A 24,879-nucleotide genomic window follows, 5' to 3' on the forward strand; every position below is an offset into this window, starting at 1 on the left:
CATGTACAGTTTTATGTCGCTTGTTCCAGAGTTAGCTCTACCAGTAGTTTGGTCATCTTAACCCCAACAGGCAATACTACAAACGTGGGTTTTTGTGAGTTTCTGGGGTAAATGAAACTCAATTTTCAGTGAGTTTTTATACTTTTGGGATTTTCAGGTATAATGTTTTAGCGCAGCACCAAGGAACGATTAATTTTTATCAAATTATGAAGTCGCGGTAAACAGCTAGTAAGAAATAATATTAATATTCATTTATACATATGTAGAATATTTGTAACTTTCTCAGCCTTTAGAATTGTGCAGGCAATATACACGGTATTTCGTATAGATATTCAAGAGCCGTTCAAACTATGACGAAAGTAATCATTTCTTTAATTAAATAATACGATACGCCTGTACATATTGTTAAAAGAAATAAGGTCAAGACAATGTATGGTAATTCACTGGGGAAGTAGTAAACAGTCTTTGGATCGTTGGCGATTATTTGCTGCCATTCCTATCCAAATATTGCACGAGAACATAGAGTATACGATAGTCGAAAAACCAAAAATAATAATCAGCTTATTACTGTATTTCGATTATTTGTAGTTGCAAGTCTCCAGCGTTCTTTGTACTTTGCACCTTCGATCATTCAGCATTTAAGGGAACCATACTTGTAATTTCTATTAGCTTGAAGAAATAATCTTTCTAATACATATCTAGTTTTAACTACATTTCTGTAGTTTCATTTAACCTATTGTAATTAGGATACATCTAAGCGGAGTTGGAATTGTAGTGTAGTTATTTTATTTCAAAATATATATCTTGTATTATTATTTAGTTCTTTATAATTTCCATTGTTTCAGTTAACCTGTTGTAGTTTTTAGCACATTTCTATTATTTCCATTATCGTGTTGAAATTAAGATACTCTTAAGTGCATTTTAGAACTGTATGTAGCTATTTTATTAGATACGGTATTATCTTGCTTGCATTCCTTACTCATATTTTCCTTTCGATATTCAACAATTAACGGCAGTTTTCGTTTCTGTTAGGGCGTTATATGATAAAAATATAACAAGCCTAAGTAGTATTGTAGTGTAGTTAGTACGTTAATTACTTTATTGTCGTATGGTCCTTGTGTAATATCCCAGGTATTAATTCTTTCCTTTGATTTTTGCGCAGCGTAAGTGATTTTTCATTACTCATTAAAGAAAAGTAAAGGAAAGGCTGAAGGGGCGTTTTCACGGGGGTAGTTTACGAGTTGCAGGTTCTAGGGGCTTGTGAACATACCTTATGTAAACACACTCGCCACTTAGATTACAGCTCAGTGGGCTGGTGGCAAGCGGAGTTGAACTCCCGGGTTCTTTACAGTCCACTTACCGATCACGTGTCACAGGCTTGCAAGCACCTACAGTATTTGCCGCGTGCAAACACAAAGTTACTCAGTTACTGGCTAGCGAAGACAGAACCAAGATGTCATCCAGGTAGAATTGTGATGAAATGGTAAGACTTCTTGATATCTATGAGCATTATGAGTGCCTCTGGAACATACGACATTCTGATTATTGCAATAAAAATAAACGGGATTCTGTTATGATTAAATTACTGAGTGCATTAGCGAAAGAGAGCATTTGCGTTGATAATAAAGAGACGTAAAAAATTCAAAGTATTAAAGAATGTTTATCACCAAGAGTTACTCAAGATAGAGAAGTCTGCAAGAAGTGGAGCTGGTGTAAATTATATTTATCTTCCCAAACTGATATGTTTCAAGGGAGACCTGACGCTTTCCTGATGAATTTAATGATTACAGAGTTTCTGGTAAAAATCTTCAAATTGTGTGTGGTGGTATTCAAAACAATAATGCAAGAGAGGGGAAAGTATCTCCACTGGCAAGATATCGAAGGGTAACGTCAGGCCTGGTTCTTGCTGGATTTGCACATTTCATAATTGTATCCTGTTTAGTAATCAATGTTCAAACCATGTGAAGCAACTCCCCAAATCTATCTACATCCTGTCTAAGATGCCTTCTATATTCATGCGGGTTTTCATTGATAATTCACGAAGCACACAGTTTGATGCACCATGAGATTCTCTGTGAGCAATCCAATGTCTACATGGCCGTCGTTATCGACACCACTTCTTTTTTTTCACTGAAGACTACTACAGCAGCATCAATAGCTTCATCAATGCCACACATTTCCATCGAAACAACAGCAATATTCTTGTATTTTCCTCGATCTGGGTGAATGTAGACAATAGAGAATGATGTGTGGGTTGAACTAGCCGGCAAGTACGTCCGGCTTTTATTAGTCCCATGTAAATATCGACTTGCCTGGTAACCTTGACTTGCGGCAAGAAAACTAGCCCCGTGAAAACGAACCTTAAGGAATGCAGGTGTAGGAATTGTGGTGTGACCAGGCATTAAGGAATATGAGGGAAATGTTGGACAGTTTGAGGGAGATAATTAGGATCCTCTCGGAGGACACAAAAAGAAGGTAGGTCTCCCTCTAAAAAGGTCAGGGATACGGTAGTGTGTTCATGAAGGATGGGAAGGAAAGGGGGAAGTTTCCAGAAGACAGGTGGCCTAATGTTTTAGGGGGAAGGATATTGAGGGCTAAGGGCTATATTCAGAAGCAGAATTCAGGAAATGTGTCGGAGAGAGATCGGTATGAATCACTCCATGTAGGACAGCAGAGAGAAGATGAGGAACAGGGAACTGTTACAGAGGAGCGCAGAAGTAGGAGGAAAGGAAAATGTAGGGAAGGGATATGTGGAGTAGAGGATAAGAAAAGAGAGTTGGAACAGGGTCATCACAGGAAGACAGTGGAGAAAGTAGGTTCTGCATCCGTCAGGATATATATGGGAGACCAGGCGGGGAGGGATCAAATGAAGTCGGTGGGATCGAGGCTCTGGTCATAAAGGACTTTATTGTCAGGAATGTGTGTGGAGGAAAAGGGACCAGGGTTGAGTGTTATCCGCAAATTAGGTTAACACAGATGTTGAGGAAAGTAGGAGAGAAGGTGGTAAGGATTTCAAGTCGGTACCAGCAATGTAAGGCAATTTAGGATCTGGTTGACGCAGCACGGGTGAAGTTCAAGGAAGCGAAGATTGTTATCAGTGGAATACTGTGTAGGACTCTGACATAAAGGTGATGGGGGATGTAAATGAGACTATAGTGTGGGTATGTCAGAAACTGCGAGTGAGATTTCTGGATCTTACTGAGTAGGTAGGAGGTGTGGATCTACGCTCATACGGCCTTCACTTGAACCGCAGTGGTACGTATAAGTTACGAAGTTTGTTTACAATGGTTATAGGGAGGTATATTCAGGGAAACGGGATGGACTACGGAGGGGCGATAATGGTACCGGTATCCGGAATGACATAAAAATATTATTGTTGAATTGTAGAAGTATTGTAAGAAACGGATTAGAATTAAGGAATTTAAGAGATATATATTCACAAGATATTGCAACAGGATTAGAATCATGGATGAAAAATGATATTACGGATGCGGAAATTTTCTCACAAAACTGTAGTGTTTATCGTAGAGACAGGGTAGGAAAGTTAGGAGGGGGTATTCACTCTAATCAAAGAAGACTTTGTAAGCTAATAAAAAGTTAAAGATGAGAAATATGAATTTCTACATGTAAAAACCTAGAAAAAGGTGGTACTGACGCTGAAGGGGGATTCTTTGCTAAGATAATCAGCAATGAGGGAAACGACACGGAAAGGAACGTGATTGTAGCTGGTGATCTCAATTTGAAAATGAAAATGAAAATCCACAACATTTTTCCAGTCATGCGACCGGGTCAGGAATGGAATGAATGAAGCCCCATCTAGCGGTGAGGATGGGAATTGTACCAGCTGCCGAAGTCTGTCGCACTCCTCTGGGGCAATGATTAATGAATGACAGATGGAATGAAATGATAGTGGAGAGTGTTGCTGGAAAGAAAGATGAGAGGGAAAACCGGAGTACCCGGAGAAAAACCTGTCCCGCTTCCGCTTTGTCCAGCACAAATCTCACATGGAGTGACTGGGATTTGAACCACGGAACCCAGCTGTGAGGGCCGGTGCGCTGCCACATTTATACATACGTAGAGCACATGGAGGCTCCTGATCTCAATTTAACAAATGTAAATTGGGAAGATAAGGTAAACGACAGGAAGCATGACCAACTAATGGCGAATTTGTTAATCTGGGAAGGACAGCTGAAACAGAAAGTGATGGAACTAACGAGAGGAACGAATATTCTGGACGTGGTGCTGGTAAAACCAGATGATCTCTATAGAGAAACCGAAGTAATAGATGGTACTAGTGATCACGAAGCTGTTTACGTGTTAGTTTAGAATAAATGCTATAGAAAGGTTGTAAAAGTAGAACTATTAGGCAGTACCATATGGCTGATAAGATAGGCATAAGGGAGTTTTTAAAAATTAACTTAATTTGGTCGGTAGAAAATGGTAAATAAAAATGTTAACAGACTGCTGGATGGGTTTAAAGTAAATATTGAGGAATTTGGAAACTGAATTTTCATTAAACAATGGTGTCATTCAAAACCGTAGATCAAAACGGCTTTTCCACGTAAGTCCTTTTCACCCCTAGGCACGTAAATCTCCCATCCGTGCACAGTCCCTACGTTCGTGATACTTCCTTCTCATACGGTGAGTGTCCTGGTGAAAGCGTTCATCGTGTTCCTCGCTTACAGTTCATAAATTTGGTCCAAATAAATCAATATGAGGAAACAAATAGTGCATTTTCTCTGACCTTCTACATATAAGCACATAGTAATTATGTAGCAAATTATCTATCAGTTGTATATACACAGTTCAAAAAAAATTAGGGGAACTTTATAACTTCTGGTATGTGAACGTTAATTTTTTGGATGGGGCTCCAATGGTCGTACAGCATACCTTGAGATCTTAGCTACACAGGGCATGTCAATCGAAGTTATACTCCATATGTAGGCGTAGCCATGCATTAAACTGTCAGGTGACCCCTCAAAACAAAGTGAACAGCGGTGCGTCCGTGTGTCTTTGTGAGGTACACAGACCACTGCGGTCACTTGAGCACGTTGTACGTAAACCAGCACATTCCATGAGACATCTTAACGAGGTTCAATTTGCAAGAGCCGTCACTTTGATCCAGGAAGGATGGACTATTGGTCGTGTTGCTGTAGATCTCAATGTCTCTCCGTCAGTTATTCAACGCTTGTGGAATCGCTACAATGAGACAAGCCAGTTTACAAGAAGGGTTGGACAAGGTCATGGACGCATGAAAGCCCCAGAGGATGACCGATATCTGACCATCTGTGCGTTGCGGCGTCGTTCAGCAACTGCCAGAAAACTGCTACAAGACCTCAGGAGGGTCACTGGAGTCACAGTGTCTGACCAGACAGTAAGGAACAGGTTAAGAGACGTGTCCTTACTACCCAGACCTCCTGTTCGAGTGCCCCGTTTAACGCAGCAACATCGCGCAGCTCGCCTTCTGTTTGCTCGTACCTACGTCAACTGGCAACTTCGCCAATGGAGACCTATGTTGTTCACAGGCGAGTCCAGATTTCCCCTGACACAGCATGATGGACGTCAACGTGTATGGAGACGCCGTGGTGAGCAGTACATGCCAAATGTTGTCCAGGAAGGCAACCAATTCGGACAAGGTTCTGTGAGGGTTTGGGGGTGGATTTAGTACTGATGGCCGTACGGATCTTGTCGTCGTCCGTAGTAATCTTACCGCTGCGGGCTACATCGAGCAGATACTGCTACAGCATGTGTTGGTTGCTGCATACGGTGTTGGCCCTGAATTCGTACTCATGCACGACAATGCCAGGGCTCATGTAGCGCGCACCAACAGAACTGTCTTGCAAGAACTGGACATTCAAGAGATGGAATGGCCAGCAGTGAGTCCCGACCTTACTCCTATTGAGCATGTGTGGGATAGGCTTGACAGAATTGTTCGCGGGCCTCCTGTTCCACCACAGATTCTCCAAGACCTCGAACAGGCTCTCATTGAAGAATGGGACCTGATACCGCAACATGACCACCGTCGACTTATACGGAGCATGTCTCGTAGGTGCCAAGCTGTGATAAATGCTCGTGGAGGACATGCACCATACTGAAGCTCTCCAACTGTTATAAAAATCCACCTTGGAGGACTGTTATCACTTTGTTTTCGCCCCTATTTGGACAATTACGTTTGTGTTCTGAAAATGAACGCGAATCCATCGATATTCTTTTATATACTTCAACGGTAATGAATAAAGGTTTCGTCAGTAATGTACCTGGATGTGAGGTACTGTTTTGTGGAGCATGGCATACGTTCAAAAACATGTTCCCCGAATTGTTTTGAACTGTGTAATTCTCACTCCTTTTGTTGTCCAGAAATAATTGAACTACCATTCTAAAAGCATTCCAAGCGTTTTGTTCTCCAAGTGTCATTGAGTCTACAAGTTTTCAGATTGTAACATCAAACGAATCTGAGGCCCGGTAAACATTTCGCCCGCCAATTTTGCTTTAGATAACTTCGGGAGCAATTTTCTGTTGTGACTCAAAACGTCATTGTTGCTAGGTATCCAAACCTTTGATGAATTGTTTACTAAGAGCAAGTTTGATGTGGAGTGGTGGCAACGGGGACAAGTGGGTCTTTTATTACACTGCATGCAGCTTGTGCAATACTGATCATCTGCCCAGCGACCTAACAGGCAGAGGAAGCAAGAATATTTGGTGTAGCCACTTTGAAGTCCAAGAAGGAATCTCAACATCTTAAAATCACCACAAACATACCATTTGCAACATCCACTGTTGATTTTTTTCTAAGATCAGCTTAATAAGCGTGTAAGGATGTTTAAGTTGTACAGAATGAACTACAGGAATGGAAGGAATTTGTTCCCATTGTGCATTAAGACGGCTTTGAGACTTCTACTTGAGCTGTCTATAAAAATAACCAATTGGTCTGGCTCATGAGGAATCTTAATGAGATTTAACATTACTACAAAAAGACCGATTTTCGTATATTTGGTACAAACTATCAAAATTCTCATGCTTTACCCTTGGATAAGTTATCCAGCAAATTATATTCCGCAATTCTGGATGAAGCGAATTCAGCCTAGGACTTGGTTAGTTGCAACTCTCTTACAAGGTCATCCAATTTCGGTTGTTCCTTAGAAATACTCTCGTCACTAAGACTGAAATTGCTGTCGTCACTTGAATTTGTCTTTATCTCTTCTTCAGTTATAGTCTGTTTTGGCGGTGATGGAATTGGCAGATCTTCTCTATACTGAACTGGAGACATAGATTCTAGGATATGGAATATTCTTTTAGAACTTGTTTTACAACGCACCGGTCTAGAAAGCAAAGAATAAGGGCCATGAAGATTCGTCGCGCTGACCACACAACACCTCGTAATCTGCAGGACTTTGGGCTGAGCAGCAGTCGCTTGTTAGGCCAAGGCCCTTCGGGGCTGTTGCGCCATGGGGTTTGGATTTTGTTTTACAACGCACCGACACAGGCAGGTTTTATGGCGACGATGGTACAGGAAAGGGCTAGGAGTGGGAATAAAACGGCAGTGGCCTTAATTAAGGTACAGCCCCAGCATTTTCCTGGTGTGAAAATGGGAAACCACGGAAAACCATCTTCAGGGCTGCCGAATGTGGGGTTCAAACCCACTACCTCTCGAATACTGGATACTGGCCGCAATTAAGTGACTGCAGCTATCGAGCTCGGCTGGAATATTTTATAATGTAATCAAAAGTAACAGTTGTCGTGATGATTTGCAGATGCTCGCCATTACAAATGGCATACACTTTCTTCTTCCACGTAGCCAGGCATCGAACGTAGACCGGCAGCTGCCACAAGTTACGAGGGGAACCCATGTAACATTTTTCTTGGCCATGTAAACCGAAGGAGCCAACAGCCGTAGCCGTGTTGAAACACCGGATCCTGTGAGATCTCCGAAGTTAAGCAACATTGGGCGTGGTCAGGAGTTGGATGGGTTGCCACGCGCTGTTGGTGGGGGGTAAGGGAATGGAGGAGCGGAAAGGAACTGGCCACCCTACCGCACGTAAACTCTGGCTCAGGAACACCTCTGCGGAGGTTCGGACCTGCCTTCGGGCAGAATAACCCTTACCTTACCTAAACCGAAATGAAATGAAATGGCGTATGGCTTTTAGTGCCGGGAGTGTCCGAGGTCAACCTAAACTGAAAGAAGCAAGGCACGCCTCATAGAACTTTCTGTCGAACTCAGCTTTTGTTTCACTTGTTTATATCCAATATAATGTCCGCAAACATAATGAAGCGTAACTGTTGGCAATTTACAACTTCTGGTTACTGTCATTTTACAAGATATTTTATGAAAAATCTATCGATAAATGTCGATATATAGCTGGCTTCTGAAGTCTATATACTGAGGCGTTTCAGATTCCCATGAATAAAGTCGGTAATCTGGTAGTCACTTGAACAACTACGATTGCCAGAAAAACAGTAAACTTAACATTATTAAATAATTCGTTAAAATATCGAAAAGTGTCGACATCTGAAAAAAAAAAAAACAATAGAAAATTCGTTTTCAGCACGTTGCTTTAGGCAATAATCAACAAGAAATAAACCATTCCTGCTAGATAGTGTTGTAATAATCACCGAGAGGAAGGGCCACCTATGTCCATATACAGTAACTTTATTTTAAGAGGCTGGTGGGTCGCTCTCTATGAATGCAGCGAATGTTTTGTAACCTTCAAGTTTATTCATGAAAATGCATATAAAATCTGTAGATAGCCTGTTCTATGAGAATATTTAAAATCTGATAGTTTTAAGAGATGTTAAACTTACCGGTAAAATGCTTCTTTTTCTATAGGCCCGTGCAGTGCAAGGCAGCGTCCAAATGCGTAGTCTGAAATCAAAGTCAATCGCTACATTTAATCTCAGTTAAGGTAATGATCAGTGAGCATTTTATTAAACTGGATATGGATGGGCGTGATCCCAATCGTAGAAACAGATATTTAACATAAGCGACCTGAAGATGATGTCTTCTAGCAAGACAACACGAAGGACACACATGAATTACAAGTAGAAGCGTCGCTCAGTCAAAATATAAACAGAGTTGGCAACAATAAAAATAACTGACTGGATGGCCACGACTTCCAGCACTGATGGATTATTATTATTATTATTATTATTATTATTATTATTATTATTATTATTATTATTATCATCATCATCATCATCATCATCTGTTTACCCTCCAGGTTCGGCTTTTCCCTCGGACTTAGCGAGGGATCCCACCTCTACCGCCTCAAGGGCAGTGTCCTGGAGCTTCAGACTCTTGGTCGGGGGATACAACTGGGGAGAATGACCAGTACCTCGCCCAGGCGGCCTCACCTGCTATGCTGAACAGGGGCCTTGTGGAGGGATGGGAAGATTGGAAGGGATAGGCAAGTAAGAGGGAAGGAAGCGGCCGTGGCCTTAAGTTAGGTACCATCCCGGCATTTGCCTGGAGGAGAAGTGGGAAACCACGGAAAAGCACTTCCAGGATGGCTGAGGTAGGAATAGAACCCACCTCTACTCAGTTGACCTCCCGAGGCTGAGTGGACCCCGTTCCAGCCCTCGTACCACTTTTCAAATTTCGTGGCAGAGCCGGGAATCGAACCCGGGCCTCCGGGGGTGGCAGCTAATCATGCTAACCACTACACCACAGAGGCGGACATTATTATTATTATTATTATTATTATTATTATTATTATTATTATTATTATTATTATTATTATTTTCCTTAAATTGAACGTGTACAATATAGTGGTGATAGATGGAGAAAGGGCAAGCCGCACATATACGGAAGTGCCTCCATCCCCTCACCTATGTTTATATAAACTCTGCTAAATATTTACATATGTGCAGACAATTTTAAATTTACATATTTACACTCCAAACACTGTTCTCTTATAATAATAACTACCTTGATTTATGCTATACATATTAAAGTAAGAAGACCCAGTCATACCCTCTCTCATACTCCTGTATACACACTCATTCACAACCACTTTCACACCCGAACGCATATACATTCGCCCACATTCAACTGTACTTGCAAAACATCATTCTTGAAATTCGAATTCATACAAGTTATATTACATCACATACGGGTTCCTGTTTACATATACATTTTCTTTTCTGCATAGAGGAAGTGAGAAAGAGGAAGCAGTATTACTTCAGGTGGTAGAAGATTCCAGAGACAAGCAGACCATGCGTAAAAGCCATTTAAATATGAGGTTGTTCTGGCCAGGGGTGGAACAAGAGTAACTCCTTGGCTGCAGAGCGGTAATTAAGCTGCAGGCGGTGGAAAGGGGAGCGGTGTGTGTTGTACGTAAGGAATTTCTTAAGGAAATGTTTGTAGTACCAGCTCAGAACATTGTCAGTCTGAGACACGCGTCTGGTCAATAGAGCAAAATGTTGAAGTAATGTACGTGTTAAATAGTTACGTCCAAACTAATACAACGCGGCTTGATTCAGTTCTTATGCAAAGAAGATTTTTTGACCGAGAAAAATGTCACGAAGTTTGCTTAACGTACGTCACCTCGATGCTACTCTTGTTGGAGTCTCATGGATCACCAGGATCTCTCTCCGTGGGACAGTGACGTCTTTAAGATTAAGCGGCTCCTCGTGCTTGGAAGACAGGTTCAACAAGGAGGGCATAGAGAAAGTTCTCCAGCGTTGGAACAGATACTGCATATGAACGGTGGAAGTAGATCTGTAGATTCTTTCAAAGTATCATCAGTATGTTATCCAGCACATAAGTTCCTACACTCCAGTCCATGTTCAACAACACTAATACTGCAGACTCTCTCAAACTAAAACAGTGATCAACAAGAAATGATTTCCGGTGGGTCTCTTGGTATCTAACACGCGTTCTAAGACAACTGAAGCATGCTGATTCAAAATAATGCAAACCATTTGTCTTTATCACCCACCGTTCTTGAGATATACGGCATGAACTATTTACATATGTTTAACATTGTATCAAGTACAGACAGAAGATTCACAAGAGAATTGAATGCTACATGGATAATCAATGAAAATGGCTTTCGCTGAGATTAGTGCAAATGCACGTATAGTATTTGTTTGTGGCTGTGAGCCACACACGTAGTAAAACGGATTTCTTGAATTTACGCAACTCACTGACAATTATTAAAAGAAGAAAATGAAAATGTTCGGCTTTGGGTGAAAAATAACGAAAAACAATGAAAACAACGCTGTTCCATGAAAAATAAAATCTTTTTCGTCATCTTCAAAACTTAACGTGATAAAGCAGACGGTTTTCAGAGTTGAAATCAGCATGAAAATCTCCACTAGAAACAGTAGACATCATGTCAGATCTACCCCTTGTAAATCAGTGTAATCACTATGTTGTGCAGTACATACATAAGGTGTAACAGTGTGGTAGGACACATTCCTCTCACGTAGCTTTTTTTTTTTTTCTCTTCGTTTTACGTCGCACCGACACAGATATGTCTCATGGCGACGAGGGACGTAGCTTTTTTTTTTTTTAAGTTACTTCATGTCGCAGCGAAACAGACAGGTCTTATGGCAAAGATGGAATAGAAAAGGGCTAGGAGTGAGAAGGAAGCGTCCGTAGCCTTAATTAAGGTACAGCCCCAGCATTTGCCAGGTGTAAATACCAAGGAAAACCATCTCCATTGCTCCCGACAATGGGGTTCGGACCCATCATCTCCCGAATGCAAACTAACAACCGTGCGCCCCTAATCGCGCGTTCACACGTAAAGTAAGGAAATATGTTGTCAATCAATCCACCGTCGCATATAATCCCGGATGAGCTATGGTTCAATTGAAAAACCCTTATGCATTTACCGCCCAAATTCATCGAAACTAGCCATTGTACGCACACCACGTATGGTACATACCTAGTGACAGTCAAATGGGAGCGAGTAATTTCTCTACCCACATGGTTTGAAAAGGGAGCCGCCCGCTCTGGCGAGAGCGAAGGTTAGCCACCACGTGGCACTGCTGATATTTAAAAAATGCCTGTATACTTCTCAGCAAGTGGTCGTCTTCTGCAATGACTATCTTGCCTCAATATGTATTGCTAGCGTGGAATATTGTACCTCCTAAAGTGGGCAGGATATTCTTTTGTGTAAATTTGAGTTTATTGAGAGAAAATGTGAGTATTTATATTTCAATCGAGAAGATTTAATTTTGTTTACATATAACATTTTAATTAATGTGGGAAAAACATTCAAGCCTGTTAATCATTAAAATATAATTATTTTCAAGTGAAAGGAATTTAAACTGTTTCAAATAGGTGGAATTAATTAAAGATGAATTTATGTCTCAGTCAGACGACTTTTAAAATGTTCAGAAAATAAACAAATTACAAATCCAAACCCCATTGCGCAAGAGCCCTGAAGGGCCATGGCCTACCAAACGACCGCTGCTCAGACCGTAGGCCTGCAGAATATGAGGTGAAATAAATAAATAAATAAATAAATAAATAAATAAATAAATAAATAAATAAATAAATAAATAAATAAATAAATAAATAAATAAATCAGCTTAACGAATTTTGACTAAGGAAGATTAAGAGACAATGCAAAAACATTTTCGTGACTTTAAATTAACTCAATTTAATATTTGAGAGTCGCTAGTATTACTTTGAATCGAACGATAATTTATTTATAGAATACTCCTTAATTTATAACCTACAAGCAAAGTGATCAACCTAATAATTATTTAAGAACACTGAAAATGCGATTAGACATTATAAATGCATTTTTTTTTGCAAGTTGCTTTACGTCGCTCCGACACAGGCAGGTCTTGTGAAGACGATGGGACAGAAAGGAGCTAGGAGTGGGAAGGAAGCGGCCGTGGCCTTAATTAGGAACAGCCCCAGCATTTGCCTGGTGAGAAAATGGGAAACCACGGAAAACCATCTTCAGGACTGGCGACGACAGTGGGGTTCGAACCCACTATCTCCCGAATACTGGATACTGGCCGCAATTAAGCGACTGCAGCTATCGAGCTCTGTAGATTATAAATGAGTTACAAATGAGTACAAATTCATTGGCTGCAAAATAATATTTGTGGTCGTTATTCAGAGAAAGGACTTATCAGAACTTACTTAATTTTATTTGAACGCCAACACGATGTACGATCATGTATGTTTATGGTGTTCTTTGCCAAATTTATTTCTGTTCAGTTTATTTGTTAAATAAAGCTGGATTACCATTTTACGTGTTTTACTTATTTGTGTTACCCTGACGAATCCTTGACGAGTTCTTATCCCTGACTCAAGACTTGTTTTCGACCGTGAGGAATTACTTTATTGTGAGGTCACTCCATAACGCCAAATCTGTTGAACAACATTTGAACGTTTTAAATACTGTACTTTGATTTATAAAGACGATTTTCATAAAAGCGTAAAGATGTTTCATTTTTAAGTAAGAGAAAACTCACAGCACTCCTGACTGCCTAGTATACTGTAGATCCATCAGCATTAAAATGAGATCAGCCATTTTTTCTCCTGGTGTTTAGATATTGTGCCTGCACTAGTCAGTAGCTCGCATGAGATATCATCAGTGATGGTGCAGCGATATGTTTGCTGAGCGTAAAGAAAGGGCAAGAAAAAATTCACAAGGAACGCTTATGCTTGTGAAAACAAAGAATATGCTCAAACCACAAGAATTAAGTTGAAATGGCTTTATTACAAAAATCAGAGCATAAATTAAAATCAACAACAGGTGTTAAAAAAAATTATCAGATGGGTTCATGAACAGGCTCTGATAAAAATACGAAGATTGATCAAATATAAACGGGATTTCTGTTCCTGAACATCAACAGTTGCTAGGACTGGCCCCGCACTTCTGCTATGCGCAAGCGGGACCGTTAGAAGTGGGGAGAGCATGCTGTTAGATGTTTCCCGCCGTTGCGTCAGTAACACTCACGATATCGGAGGAAGAGGTGCACCTTTCCACTGCCCAACGCATAATTATAAATAAAATGTCTTGCTCGTGAAGGAGTTACAGCGGCGGAAATTTGCCAGAGACTGAAGACACAGTTCGGTTATCAATCATTGTCAAGGACGCTTGTGTGTAAGAGGGGGGGGGGGGAGGAAATGGGAGGCAGCACCAGTAACAGCCAACAATCGACTGTCAGGTGACAAGGTTCTTGCAAACTTTTTTTTTTCGATCGGCGAGGCATTTTGCTGAGTGACTTTTTGCATGAGCGACGCACAATCAATGCTGCTTACTACTGCGAGCTGTTGAACAAGGCGAGGGTTGAATATCGTCGCAAAAGAGGAGACCAACCGATTCGACAATGCGCGGCCCCATACTGCAGTTCTAACTGTCTCCAAGCTACAGGAAATGGACTGGACTACACTTGATCATCTTCCTTACAGCCCGGACTTATCGCCCTGCGATTTCCATTTGTTCGGACCGCTTAAAGAAGCTCTAGAAGGGCAACGATTTGAAGATGACGAGAGTGTGGAAGACTTCGTGCACAACTGGCTGGTGACACGACCCTGTTCATTTTACGATGAGGGCGTCAAAAAGCTGCCCATACGCTGCGACAAATGCACTTCCAAAGCAGGAAAATATGTGGAAAAATAAATTGTTACTGCCTTGTGTTTTTCAAGAAATGAATTTCAATTAAAAATAAAATCCCATTTATATTTGATCCCCCCTCATATTATCAGTTCTATTATTTGCCTTCTCGAATAACACAATGTATTTTGTTTTATGCGTTAGAATACTCAATTGTCTGTAATATCACATGTTACGAAATTGTATGAGTGGCTTATTACATTGTCAAGAGATTGCGATTTGGATCATTAATGTCATTATCAGACTTACTAGCTGGTTCATTTAATTCAATTTCCTAATGGCTTATCGTGACTTATTACACGAACATTTCACTTTATAGCAGCCTCTAAAATTTACTCGTCGACAAATGTGACAGGTTGTCTGACTTACATGAACTTACATGAATGAACTCGTTGTAACATGCAAAATGTAATATGTTACCGTAACACCAATTAATACAACAATTATTATAGAACGTGATCAAATGATTTATCTTTATCATTTAATGATTTATCCCTGATTTCTAGGCATCCTAACGCTCTATCACTGGTCTCGCCTGATGTGGTTATATGCAAGAAAAATACAATCACTGTTTAAATAAAGTTGCCTTTCATATCAAATATATCAACCGTGGGCAATCTCCAGAATTTAGCAATTGTTCAACGATGAGCTGAAAATAAGAAGACACCCAAACATGAGACTAACTACAAATTCCTATCACCAAGAATCCCGAAAAATGACTTCTTGCTTTTAAATACGATTATTAGTAAGTCATGACTGTCAGAAACAGCATCTTCTAACGGACCGCGTCGAAATTGAGAACTCTATCATATCGCTCATTAAACCCATACAATCCTACGTTACATTGTGATTGATATCAAAGGTGTACTTGTTTAAATAAATCGTTATATAAACGGAAATACGCCCTACTAGGAAACACATCGGAGAAGTAAAGTGTGCAAGGTATCCTACAGTGATGAAGTATGGCGAAATCGAACGCACCAAAAATATATAATGGGAGCTACAATTAACTAGTCACCGCAACATTTAAGTAACAATTCAATCGTGTCCATCAATTCCACGCAAATATTCGCGATAACATGTTCGGACGGCCTGACTGTAATATTCAAACAGCGCGACCTAATCAAAATCCAAAAGAAATGGGCACCCACACTAACTTATATGGTTATAAAAAATAAAATCCCAACATGATTATTTTTCCACAGCATTAGTTCTGTTCAACTTCACGAACTCATCACCATCATCGTCATCAACACCATCATATTATTATCCACTGTAAGTTGTCAAGCTTTCTTAAATAGGAGATAACACAGATCGTTGCCTCGTGGCCGACACGCAAGCCTCCATTCTCAGTCAGCACAAGTCATACAGGCTGTATCTAAATTATACCGACAAAAGAATCAGGGATTACTTCGTGTTATATTAAGAACGACAGCGCTACGGAATTGGCGAAGAATTCTTTTCTTCTCGAGAAAATGAGCTTACTTTGTTACTTCCGGGTGCGCATACCGCTGCTGTGCTTGAGGGAAGGGAGGAAAAGCACAAGTATCTCCGTTCGACTCGCGCAGAATTGTCCTTGTCTGCACAGTTTGTTTATAAACAGCCGTAATTGCACACCCAGAACAAGAACACGCTGTAATGCACCCGATTATTTCTCCTCTCGTCAGTAACGTCATCCCTGCCGCCACACGATCGTACATTCACAACATTGTAAAAGGAATGAAATACTGAACGAAAAATAATATGCCCAATGGTCCGATTACAGTGAATGTTCAATATGTCTGGCCCCGCTGTGTAGGGGGCAACGCACCCGCCTGTCACCCGGTGGCCCCGGGTTTGATTGCCGGCCTGGTGTGGGGTCTTTAATTGTAATGATTAATATCTCTGGCCTGGGGACTGGGTGTTTGCAACGTCCTTCATATTCCTTTCCTCACACACAACATTCCACACTACCGCCATTCCAATTACACGCAGGTTCATACAATATGGTGCCAGTAGGGGCAGGAGATCCACATGGGTAGACACCCCGAACAAATAGCATTTTAAAAAATGTTCAATATTCCCCTGTTCTATTTCTATCTTCACGTAACAAGAGAAGTCCATGGGAGTCAAATCTGGCGAGCGCGGCGAGTGAAATGCGGTGGAGTGCCATTACGACACAGTCACACTCGCTGCCGAATACCCACAGGCACATCTTCGAATAATCCAGGCAAGATTCTACCAAGAAACGGTAGCATTCCTCGCCGTTGAGGCGAGGAGTAATCACATGCGGCCTAAAGCAAACAGTCACCAAACATACCGGCCCAAATATTGATAATAATCGATGCTGAAATGTGTGCGCTACTGACTCATGAGGCTTTACTTCCGCCCTCCTTCACGCAATCGCCTGCCAATGGATACGAAGTTTGAATAAGATGTTGGCGGCGATTAGGGTAACGTAAACAAAGCTCTAAGGCACTGAGGCCGCTCACACAGCCAAACATGTTCCAGGAACAAGAATCACAACCTCAAAACGAACATATACACTTACAAACAAGTAGTTCTGAAGTGAGACCTCATTTTGATTATTGCGACATAGTTTACAACAACCTAGGAGTAGACTGGGGAAGGAAATTACAGTGCGCTCAGAATGCCTGTGTAAGATTTATCTGTGGACTTCGTTACGCTGACCATGTCACACCGTCTTATATGCGGCTCGGGTGGCTTCGCCTGCAAGAACGACGCACACTTCATACTCTTTGCTTCTTGCATACTATTCTTAAAAGTTCTCAACCAGCCTATCTCCGTGATCGAATGAAGCTCCTCTCCACAGACCATAACAAAAATACCCGATCCTGCAGCACCATGTGTTTATCCCTTCCTGTACACAGAACAGCAATCTACACGAAATCATTCACCGTTACCGCAGCCCGACAATGGAATCTCTTACCAGTGGACGTCAGAAGCATGTCCAGCAGCTTAGCTTTTAAACATGCCTGTGTCGAAATACTAGGTAAACATGCATGAATCATCAAATTATGACCTGAAAACACCTACTCCTACCGCCTCTTCATCATCATTTCCCTCTTCCTTTCACAGATATTCTTCTTCTTCCTCTTCTTCTACTTCTTACTAATCCTTCTCTTCACCTCTCAACTGAAGGCGATATTTCGGTGTACTGTAGAAATGTATATATTTTCTAAACTTTTTCTTAAGTAGTTGTTATAGTACTCATTATTCATAATGATATTCTTAGTACTCATTTTTCATAATTATATTCTTAGTACTCATTATTCATAGTTATATTCTTAGTACTCATTATTAATAATTATACTCTTAGTACTCATTATTCATAATTATATTCTGCACTTTACGTACGATTTATATTATATAGATGATATGATTTTTTTTAAGTGTGGTTACTTTTGTTAATGGTATTACTGTTACTATTGTCCATATTATCATATTATTGTCATCAGTAGTTATTATTAAGTGTTCTAGGTTAAGACTGGTTAAGTGTAAGAAAGGGAGTACATCCCTAACTTTGCCAGGATAAATAAAACATATTACTATTACTACTATTACTATTACTACATAAGACAACGCAGCCAACACAAGTTCCAAGGACCCAAGATTAAAAAAGGAAACGTGTCTCAGGCTGTTCAGGTGGTCGATTCAGAACATGGGACATACGCTAACCAATTTTATACTTATGGCAATGTTATTAGCCTAAACGATAATGGCCCTAAACATAAACTGTATACAAACTGTAAACAAGCAACTTCTACTAAAACAACTCATCCGAGACCGGGACATTGATATTTCTCTACTACAGGAAGGTGAAGCAACCGATCTGCAGCACATCCCTGGCTACGAAACTCGTGTGACTGTAAATGAGAATAAACGAGATACCGCCACATTCATTCACGATAGCATCTCGTACAGTGACCCTTTCTCTTGAACGCGCAAGGGATCAGCACACGTCTTAGAGATCTATTGATTGTGAATGTCTATCCACCTTCAGGTTCACAGGCCAGATCTGAAAAACAATTTATTTACAATAAATATCCTACCCCTTATTCAGCAGTTCCAAGACAACATGATACTGTACGGTGATTTTAATGCCATCATGTCAGCAGAAGACCACACTGGGTCCTTTCAAAGTTGCCCAAAGTTGATACAAGGGCTACAATGGAAAGGTACGGGAACTGTGAAGGTCGCTATTGTCAGGATACACTTATTTCAATAACACAGGAGCCTCCCGATTAGATACAATATATGTTAGAAAATTTTCAGGGAGAAGTACGCGAAGTGGATGTAGGTTCTGTGGAGTTTCTAATCATTGTGCACGCATATGCAAGTTAAGGCAACCAGCTCTAGGCCCAGTGCGTGGAAGAGGCTCATGGAAACTAAATCAAACCATATTACTGCATACAGAGTTACAAGAATAATTTTCTACAGAATGGCATCGATGAGGACGACAAATAAAGCGATATCAAGATTAATTGGACTGGTAGCTGTTGTATGCGAAGCGAAACCCCGAGTTATAAAATTCATGGAGGCGTACCGCTCCAAACGCCATCGAATGTGCAGACTTACAACTGAATTTTATTATCAATATTTACGCCAGCTATATACAGAAGACAGTACCAATCCAATGATTTATCAGAGAATAAAACAAGTAAGGGCCCGGTTACTGTCATTGCACCGCAACTACCAAGAAGAATGAAAAATACGCACCCAAAACAATCAATGCAATAGTGAGGAAACTCCTTCAGTTTATTATCTAATCCGAGCATGTCGCAGAAGACGTCAAAAATGTATTCATCATCTTACCACTTCTGACGGAAGGACGAATCAAGATCACTCACAAATTAGAGAAACCATTGTTCGCTCCTTTGAAAACGTGTACGGAGATGAACCCAACACACCTATGCACCACCAAGCCGATTTGTTATGGCATACGATGACGAGTACGGGGACAGACTATGTATGGTGTTAACACAAGGAGAAGTGTACTAAGCTATCATAAACAGTGCGTCGAATAGATCTCCCGGGATAGATGGACTGGGAAAAGAATTCTATACTGTGATGTGTCCAGTCATCAAGAACGAACTCATTGACGCTATAAGCAACACTCTGGAACCGGGAGGAATATTGAACGTATGAAAGAAGATTTTTTTTTTTGCTATTTGCTTTACGTCGCACTGACACAGATATGTCTTATGGCGACGATGGGATAGGAAAGGCCTAGGAATGGGAAGGAAGCGGCCGTGGTCTTAATTAAGGTACAGCCCCAGCATTTCCCTGGTGTGAAAATGGGAAACCACGGAAAACCATCTTCAGGGCTGCCGACAGTGGGGTTCGAACCCACTATCTCCCGATTACTGGCCGCACATAAGCGACTGCAGCAGTCGAGCTCGGTTGAAAGAAGATCTAATAGTACTCGTTCCAAAAAAGCCAAATCCCAAGACTACACCTGACTTTCGTCCCATAAGTTTCTTAAATGTTGATTATATGATTCTCACCCGATGTCTAAAACGTAGACATAGCACTTCTGAAGACGACGCAACATCTAAACATCTATCAGCTGCAGTCCAAGGAAGCAGTTTTCTTAACACCGTCTGTGACATTCGGGACACTGTAAGTAAATCATTGACGGTAAGTCAACGTAGACAGCTCATTTCACTGGATTTTTACCATTCTTTTGATAAAGTAACTCGCAGACATCTGCTGGAGGTATTTAAAAGCTCTGGTCATGTCCGGGTCCATGTGGTCATCGAAGACGGGGTGTATGATTTGTACGTCCTCTCGAAATAGAACAATGACGTTTACATTATTGGTATTCGAGACTAGGATTGACAGAGATCAAAACAGTTTACATTTTTTGACGACCCATACTGAAATAGGTTTCAATGGTAGCCTGCTGGTCTGCGAACACATCGTTGAAAATCATGAGTGAATAGGGGTGAACGTCATCGGGAGAAATGACGTCTTCGTGCGCTGCGAAGGCAAAATATCCAATATTTTCTTTATTGAGACCGGACATGACCTGTTTTAAGAACACGAACATTGTTGATAGAGCAGCTTGGCAAAGATGTGGATATTCTGAAATCACACGCCGTTCAATGAGATAATCAGAGTAAGCAGAATGTTAGTGTTTCTGCATCCTGATGGTCCAGTAATGAGACATAGAACGGTTTTGTAAAAATCTATACGTTTTCATATGATATTATTGATTTTTCATCGCTACAGGGTCCCTAAAACTGTCATTTCGCAAAGAGTTGAATTTTAGCAACCTTACCGATTGAGAAACCTTTTAAAATGTCAATACTTTATCCAGTAAAAGAGGAAAAAAACTATATATAGACAGAGTAAATATGGGTGGATTTGGAAGAACAGACGGTACGTAGATGCGATCATATTACAACGGTTTACAAGTTTAAAATCTACACTGCTGATCGCAGAGGAACCTAAGGGAGACAGTGATATAGTAAATAAACGGTATGTCTACACATTTATATCAAAGGAGGAGATGAATTCAGACGCCACAGTGCGATTCGGGAAAGATACTGCGCATGACACCGATCTGGTGATATACAGTATGTGGATACAGTTATATTTAAAAATTAACGATTTAAAATCTATTCTAAAGCCTGTAGACGATCCCGGGTAGGACAGCGATCCGGTGTATAAACGGTAGGTTGTTGCTACTACATTACACCGAACCAAGTGTTTAAGTCGCTCTCAACAAACAAGCCACTCGATGAGGGGATAGCAAAGACGAATTATAAAGTGGGTGGTATTATTTTCGCCATTGGTATGATGATTCTATTCGCCTACTGGAACATCAACCAGACAGGAAACGTTTAAAACTGTACTTAAATTTAACAACGATTGCATTGAATGATGACTGTGAAGTAAAAGAGTGGGAAGAACTATCATTTCACTGCAACCTATCAAAAGAAGAACGTACAAAGGGGAGAGCACAAACAATAATGAGCTAATTCAGAGCAAATCAAACGCATTTTAAAGATAAACATGAATATATAAACATTTACTCGCGTTGTATCTGTGAGATAAAGCTGGCAGTAGCTCATGCCATTTATATTGCATAAAGGTCACAACACTACTGGACGACACCACTTTCAACTGTACGTTGCACTCGAATATACAGTATAGAGAAGATAACGATTTTGTATATATGTATGTTGTAGAAAGCAAATGTATAATTGAGTGTATTAAAAAGTATTCGTGTAAAAATATGGTGAAGCGTCATTACATCCAAACCAAAAAGCTACAGGTAAAAGAGAAGACGAGTGAACTGTAACAAATCTTACAAGCAGCGCGCAAGGCATATAAAGGGGAAAAATTCAACGATTTGCATTACGAAAAGCGATACGTATAGCACGAGCACACGGCAGTCCTATGGGTAGAAAATTATTTCTAAAACGTACGCGTATTGTTCCCGTGCCTAAAGAGGTGGTTTCTTTCCGATTCTCTTTGCCGGGCTTGTCGGGCTTGGTTCACTGCTAGGTGGTGCAAGTGCCGTTGGAAAGGTGGGGAAAGGTGGTAGGCATTCTTCACGAGTGGAGTAATTGGACGTTTCTTGGTGGCAAATGTCACATCATCACAGACATAACAAAAAAATCCCGATGTAATAATACAATTTAATTTTCAAGTGAACTATGACCACAAAACTATCCTGCAAACAACGAAAGTAAAAACATTAATCTCCGCTCATGCGAACTGTAAACAGACAAGGAATAATAGATTGTAACTCCTTATGCCCACTCCAAGACTCACCAACCTCTGTATTTGCATTACGTACTATCAAACTTAGCCAGACACTCCATTTTATGTATGTGTCCTAATACATCATAAACAGATTGTATCTCGGAAACGAAAGCTAACTAAGCGTTTTAACACTGCATTAGGCGCGAACTAAAATTAGCATCAGTGCTCGCGTCGTATCTGAGAGATACATAAATTCAGTTCATCTACACAACCCCTATACAATTTGTGGAAGACAGAAACAACATAAAATGTACTTTACGTTTATTTACAACATATCCATTTAAATATTGAGAAAGGACACTGGCATATTTGAAACAATTAAACTCATGAGTTACTATATACAGAAGACTGTACCAATCCAATGATTTATCAGAGAATAAAACAAGTAAGGGTCCAGTTACTGTCATTGCACCGCAACTACCGAGAAGGACTACTTTCCACACGCTTCAGGGTCCTGAGGCCGTAAGGTTACTGATTATTCAAACAACTGACTGAACACAACGGAGTTTTCACAAATCAACTTCATCTTCATTTCCAGTTTCAAAAGATCCTGAGCTGCAAGCATTATCACGAATAATAATGAGCTAATTCACAGCATATCAAACGCATTTTAGAGATAAACATGAATACTTACAAATTTACTCGCGTTGTATCTGTGAGACAAAGCTGGAGGCATCTCGTGACATTTGTATTGCTTAAAGATCATAACACTACTGGACGTCACCACCTTCGAGACAGGATGCTAGGAGGGGAGATGGGCTTCTAGTCTCAAACAAGCTCAAGTTACAGCAAATCATCTCAACCCTGTATCTCCCAGATAACATGTGACTAATGCAGTGTTAAATGTCATATTCGTTTCTAACACACCAAAGTAAGTACCAAACAAGTATTTTCAAGCCAGAAACAATTTCATTGTTTTCCATTATCATTTTCGTTATCATTACCATTTTAATCCTAGTCACTATGTGCCATACCATATATGCCCCAAAGAGTAAAGTAGGTAATATGGTGTAATATTGTGCATTTAAAACAAGAGGGAGTCGTGGTGCAATAAGGAAGTTGCGTAATGCAATATCTAGGCAGAACGTGGCATCAGAAATAACGTATCTTCCATAGTAGCAGCGAGCAGCTTGGGTATTCCATATTAGTCAATCTGGGAATTTATTTGAGAGCGGCCGTTTTAAAAGAGACCAATCACAGCCCTGGAAGCGAAATTGCGGAATGAAGGGATATACAGAACAAACGAAGTCAGAACTACCAACTTCGAGATTTACAGTGCTGCACTATTCTTGATTTAATTAGTCAATCTGTAAAAAAGCCATACTCCACGTTTTTGATATGAAATAGAAGTAAATCATATATTAAAAACTACCGGTAGACAGTTACAGCACTTAATTCTAAACTAATAAAGTAATAAATATATTTCTATTGACTCAGCGTTTTACCGAGCAAGCGGCTGAGCCATGGTGTCATCACATCAGTGAAATCCCCGATGGTATTACTAATACCAGAAGTTTGGTGAACGCAGTAGCGTCAGGAGATGGGACGATCATTCTGCTTTAACGTTGCAAACCGCGCGGGTCGGTGTTTCATATATTAAGCCTGTGGCATACGGTAGTAACATTAATAGTGACGATTTTTATCAACCAAGTAGACATACTTATTGTGAAAGCTGAAACGTTATTTTATGAGAATATGCATTACCTAAATGCAAGTGATATAATGTAATTACGAAAGTGTATTGTACAGTTAACAAAGCAATTACCTTTGCTATATATAGGATCACGTATGATGTTGCAGTATGCCAGAGTGCGGTTTTGGCACGGGATTGTCAATAACTAAGACGATATTTATTATCGATATATCCAAACCCGTGTATGTAATTTGCATCCGTGTAATGCAAATACTGTGATCGGTACGCGTCCGGTATCGCGAAGAACGTGAGCGAATCGTCATTTAGCGTTTCGGTACAAATTAATGGTGTGTGCGGAGCACCATTTCTCAAAGATGGTGGAAGAAGAAAGGACCAGCAGTGTATTTAGTAACTCCATGCAGTTTGTTGCAATAATGGCGTAATCCACGTAGACGTAGCGGCCTGGGACCAAGAGAATGCTGAGACGACACAAGTTAAGTTTATCTTAAAAGTTATAGGCATGCTTAGATAGAAAGAATTAGGCTAATTCGATCCTATTGTAGTTTAAATGTAAATGTTAGTCCTTTTGTGGCTGAGCTATGTTTTCTTTTTATAGAGTAATGTCATGTTTCAGGGAAGATGCATGTTTGAACCCTGATGTTTGTTTATTATTTTATTTCCTTTTTATCAGATGGCAAAAAGGGAAATGTTAGGTGTAGATGAGGATATATGTATGTGAAGAGGTAACTGCGTATTCCAATTTTTGTAACAAGATGTAGACTTTTTCATTAAGAAGGCTGCACAGCCTCAAGCTAGTTTGGGAATGAATTTCAGCAGGGAACAGTTCTTTTAAATCATGTAGCATGTCTACAGGAGTGCACAGCAGAT

The 24,879-nt window shown here is 40.4% G+C and overlaps 1 protein-coding gene across 1 annotated transcript in view; it reads right to left on the bottom strand.

Annotated features, from left to right (window-relative positions):
• IA-2 (tyrosine phosphatase IA-2) overlaps window positions 1-24,879 on the bottom strand; it is a 965,150-nt gene that overhangs the window by 633,477 nt on the left and 306,794 nt on the right. The window contains exon 3 of the mRNA XM_067142075.2: window positions 8,800-8,860. Within this exon, the coding sequence (XP_066998176.2) occupies window positions 8,800-8,860 (61 nt within the window). The remainder of the gene's footprint in view (window positions 1-8,799; window positions 8,861-24,879) is intronic.

Source organism: Anabrus simplex, chromosome 2 (genome assembly GCF_040414725.1).
Source record: "Anabrus simplex isolate iqAnaSimp1 chromosome 2, ASM4041472v1, whole genome shotgun sequence".
Classification (NCBI taxonomy): domain Eukaryota; kingdom Metazoa; phylum Arthropoda; class Insecta; order Orthoptera; family Tettigoniidae; genus Anabrus; species Anabrus simplex.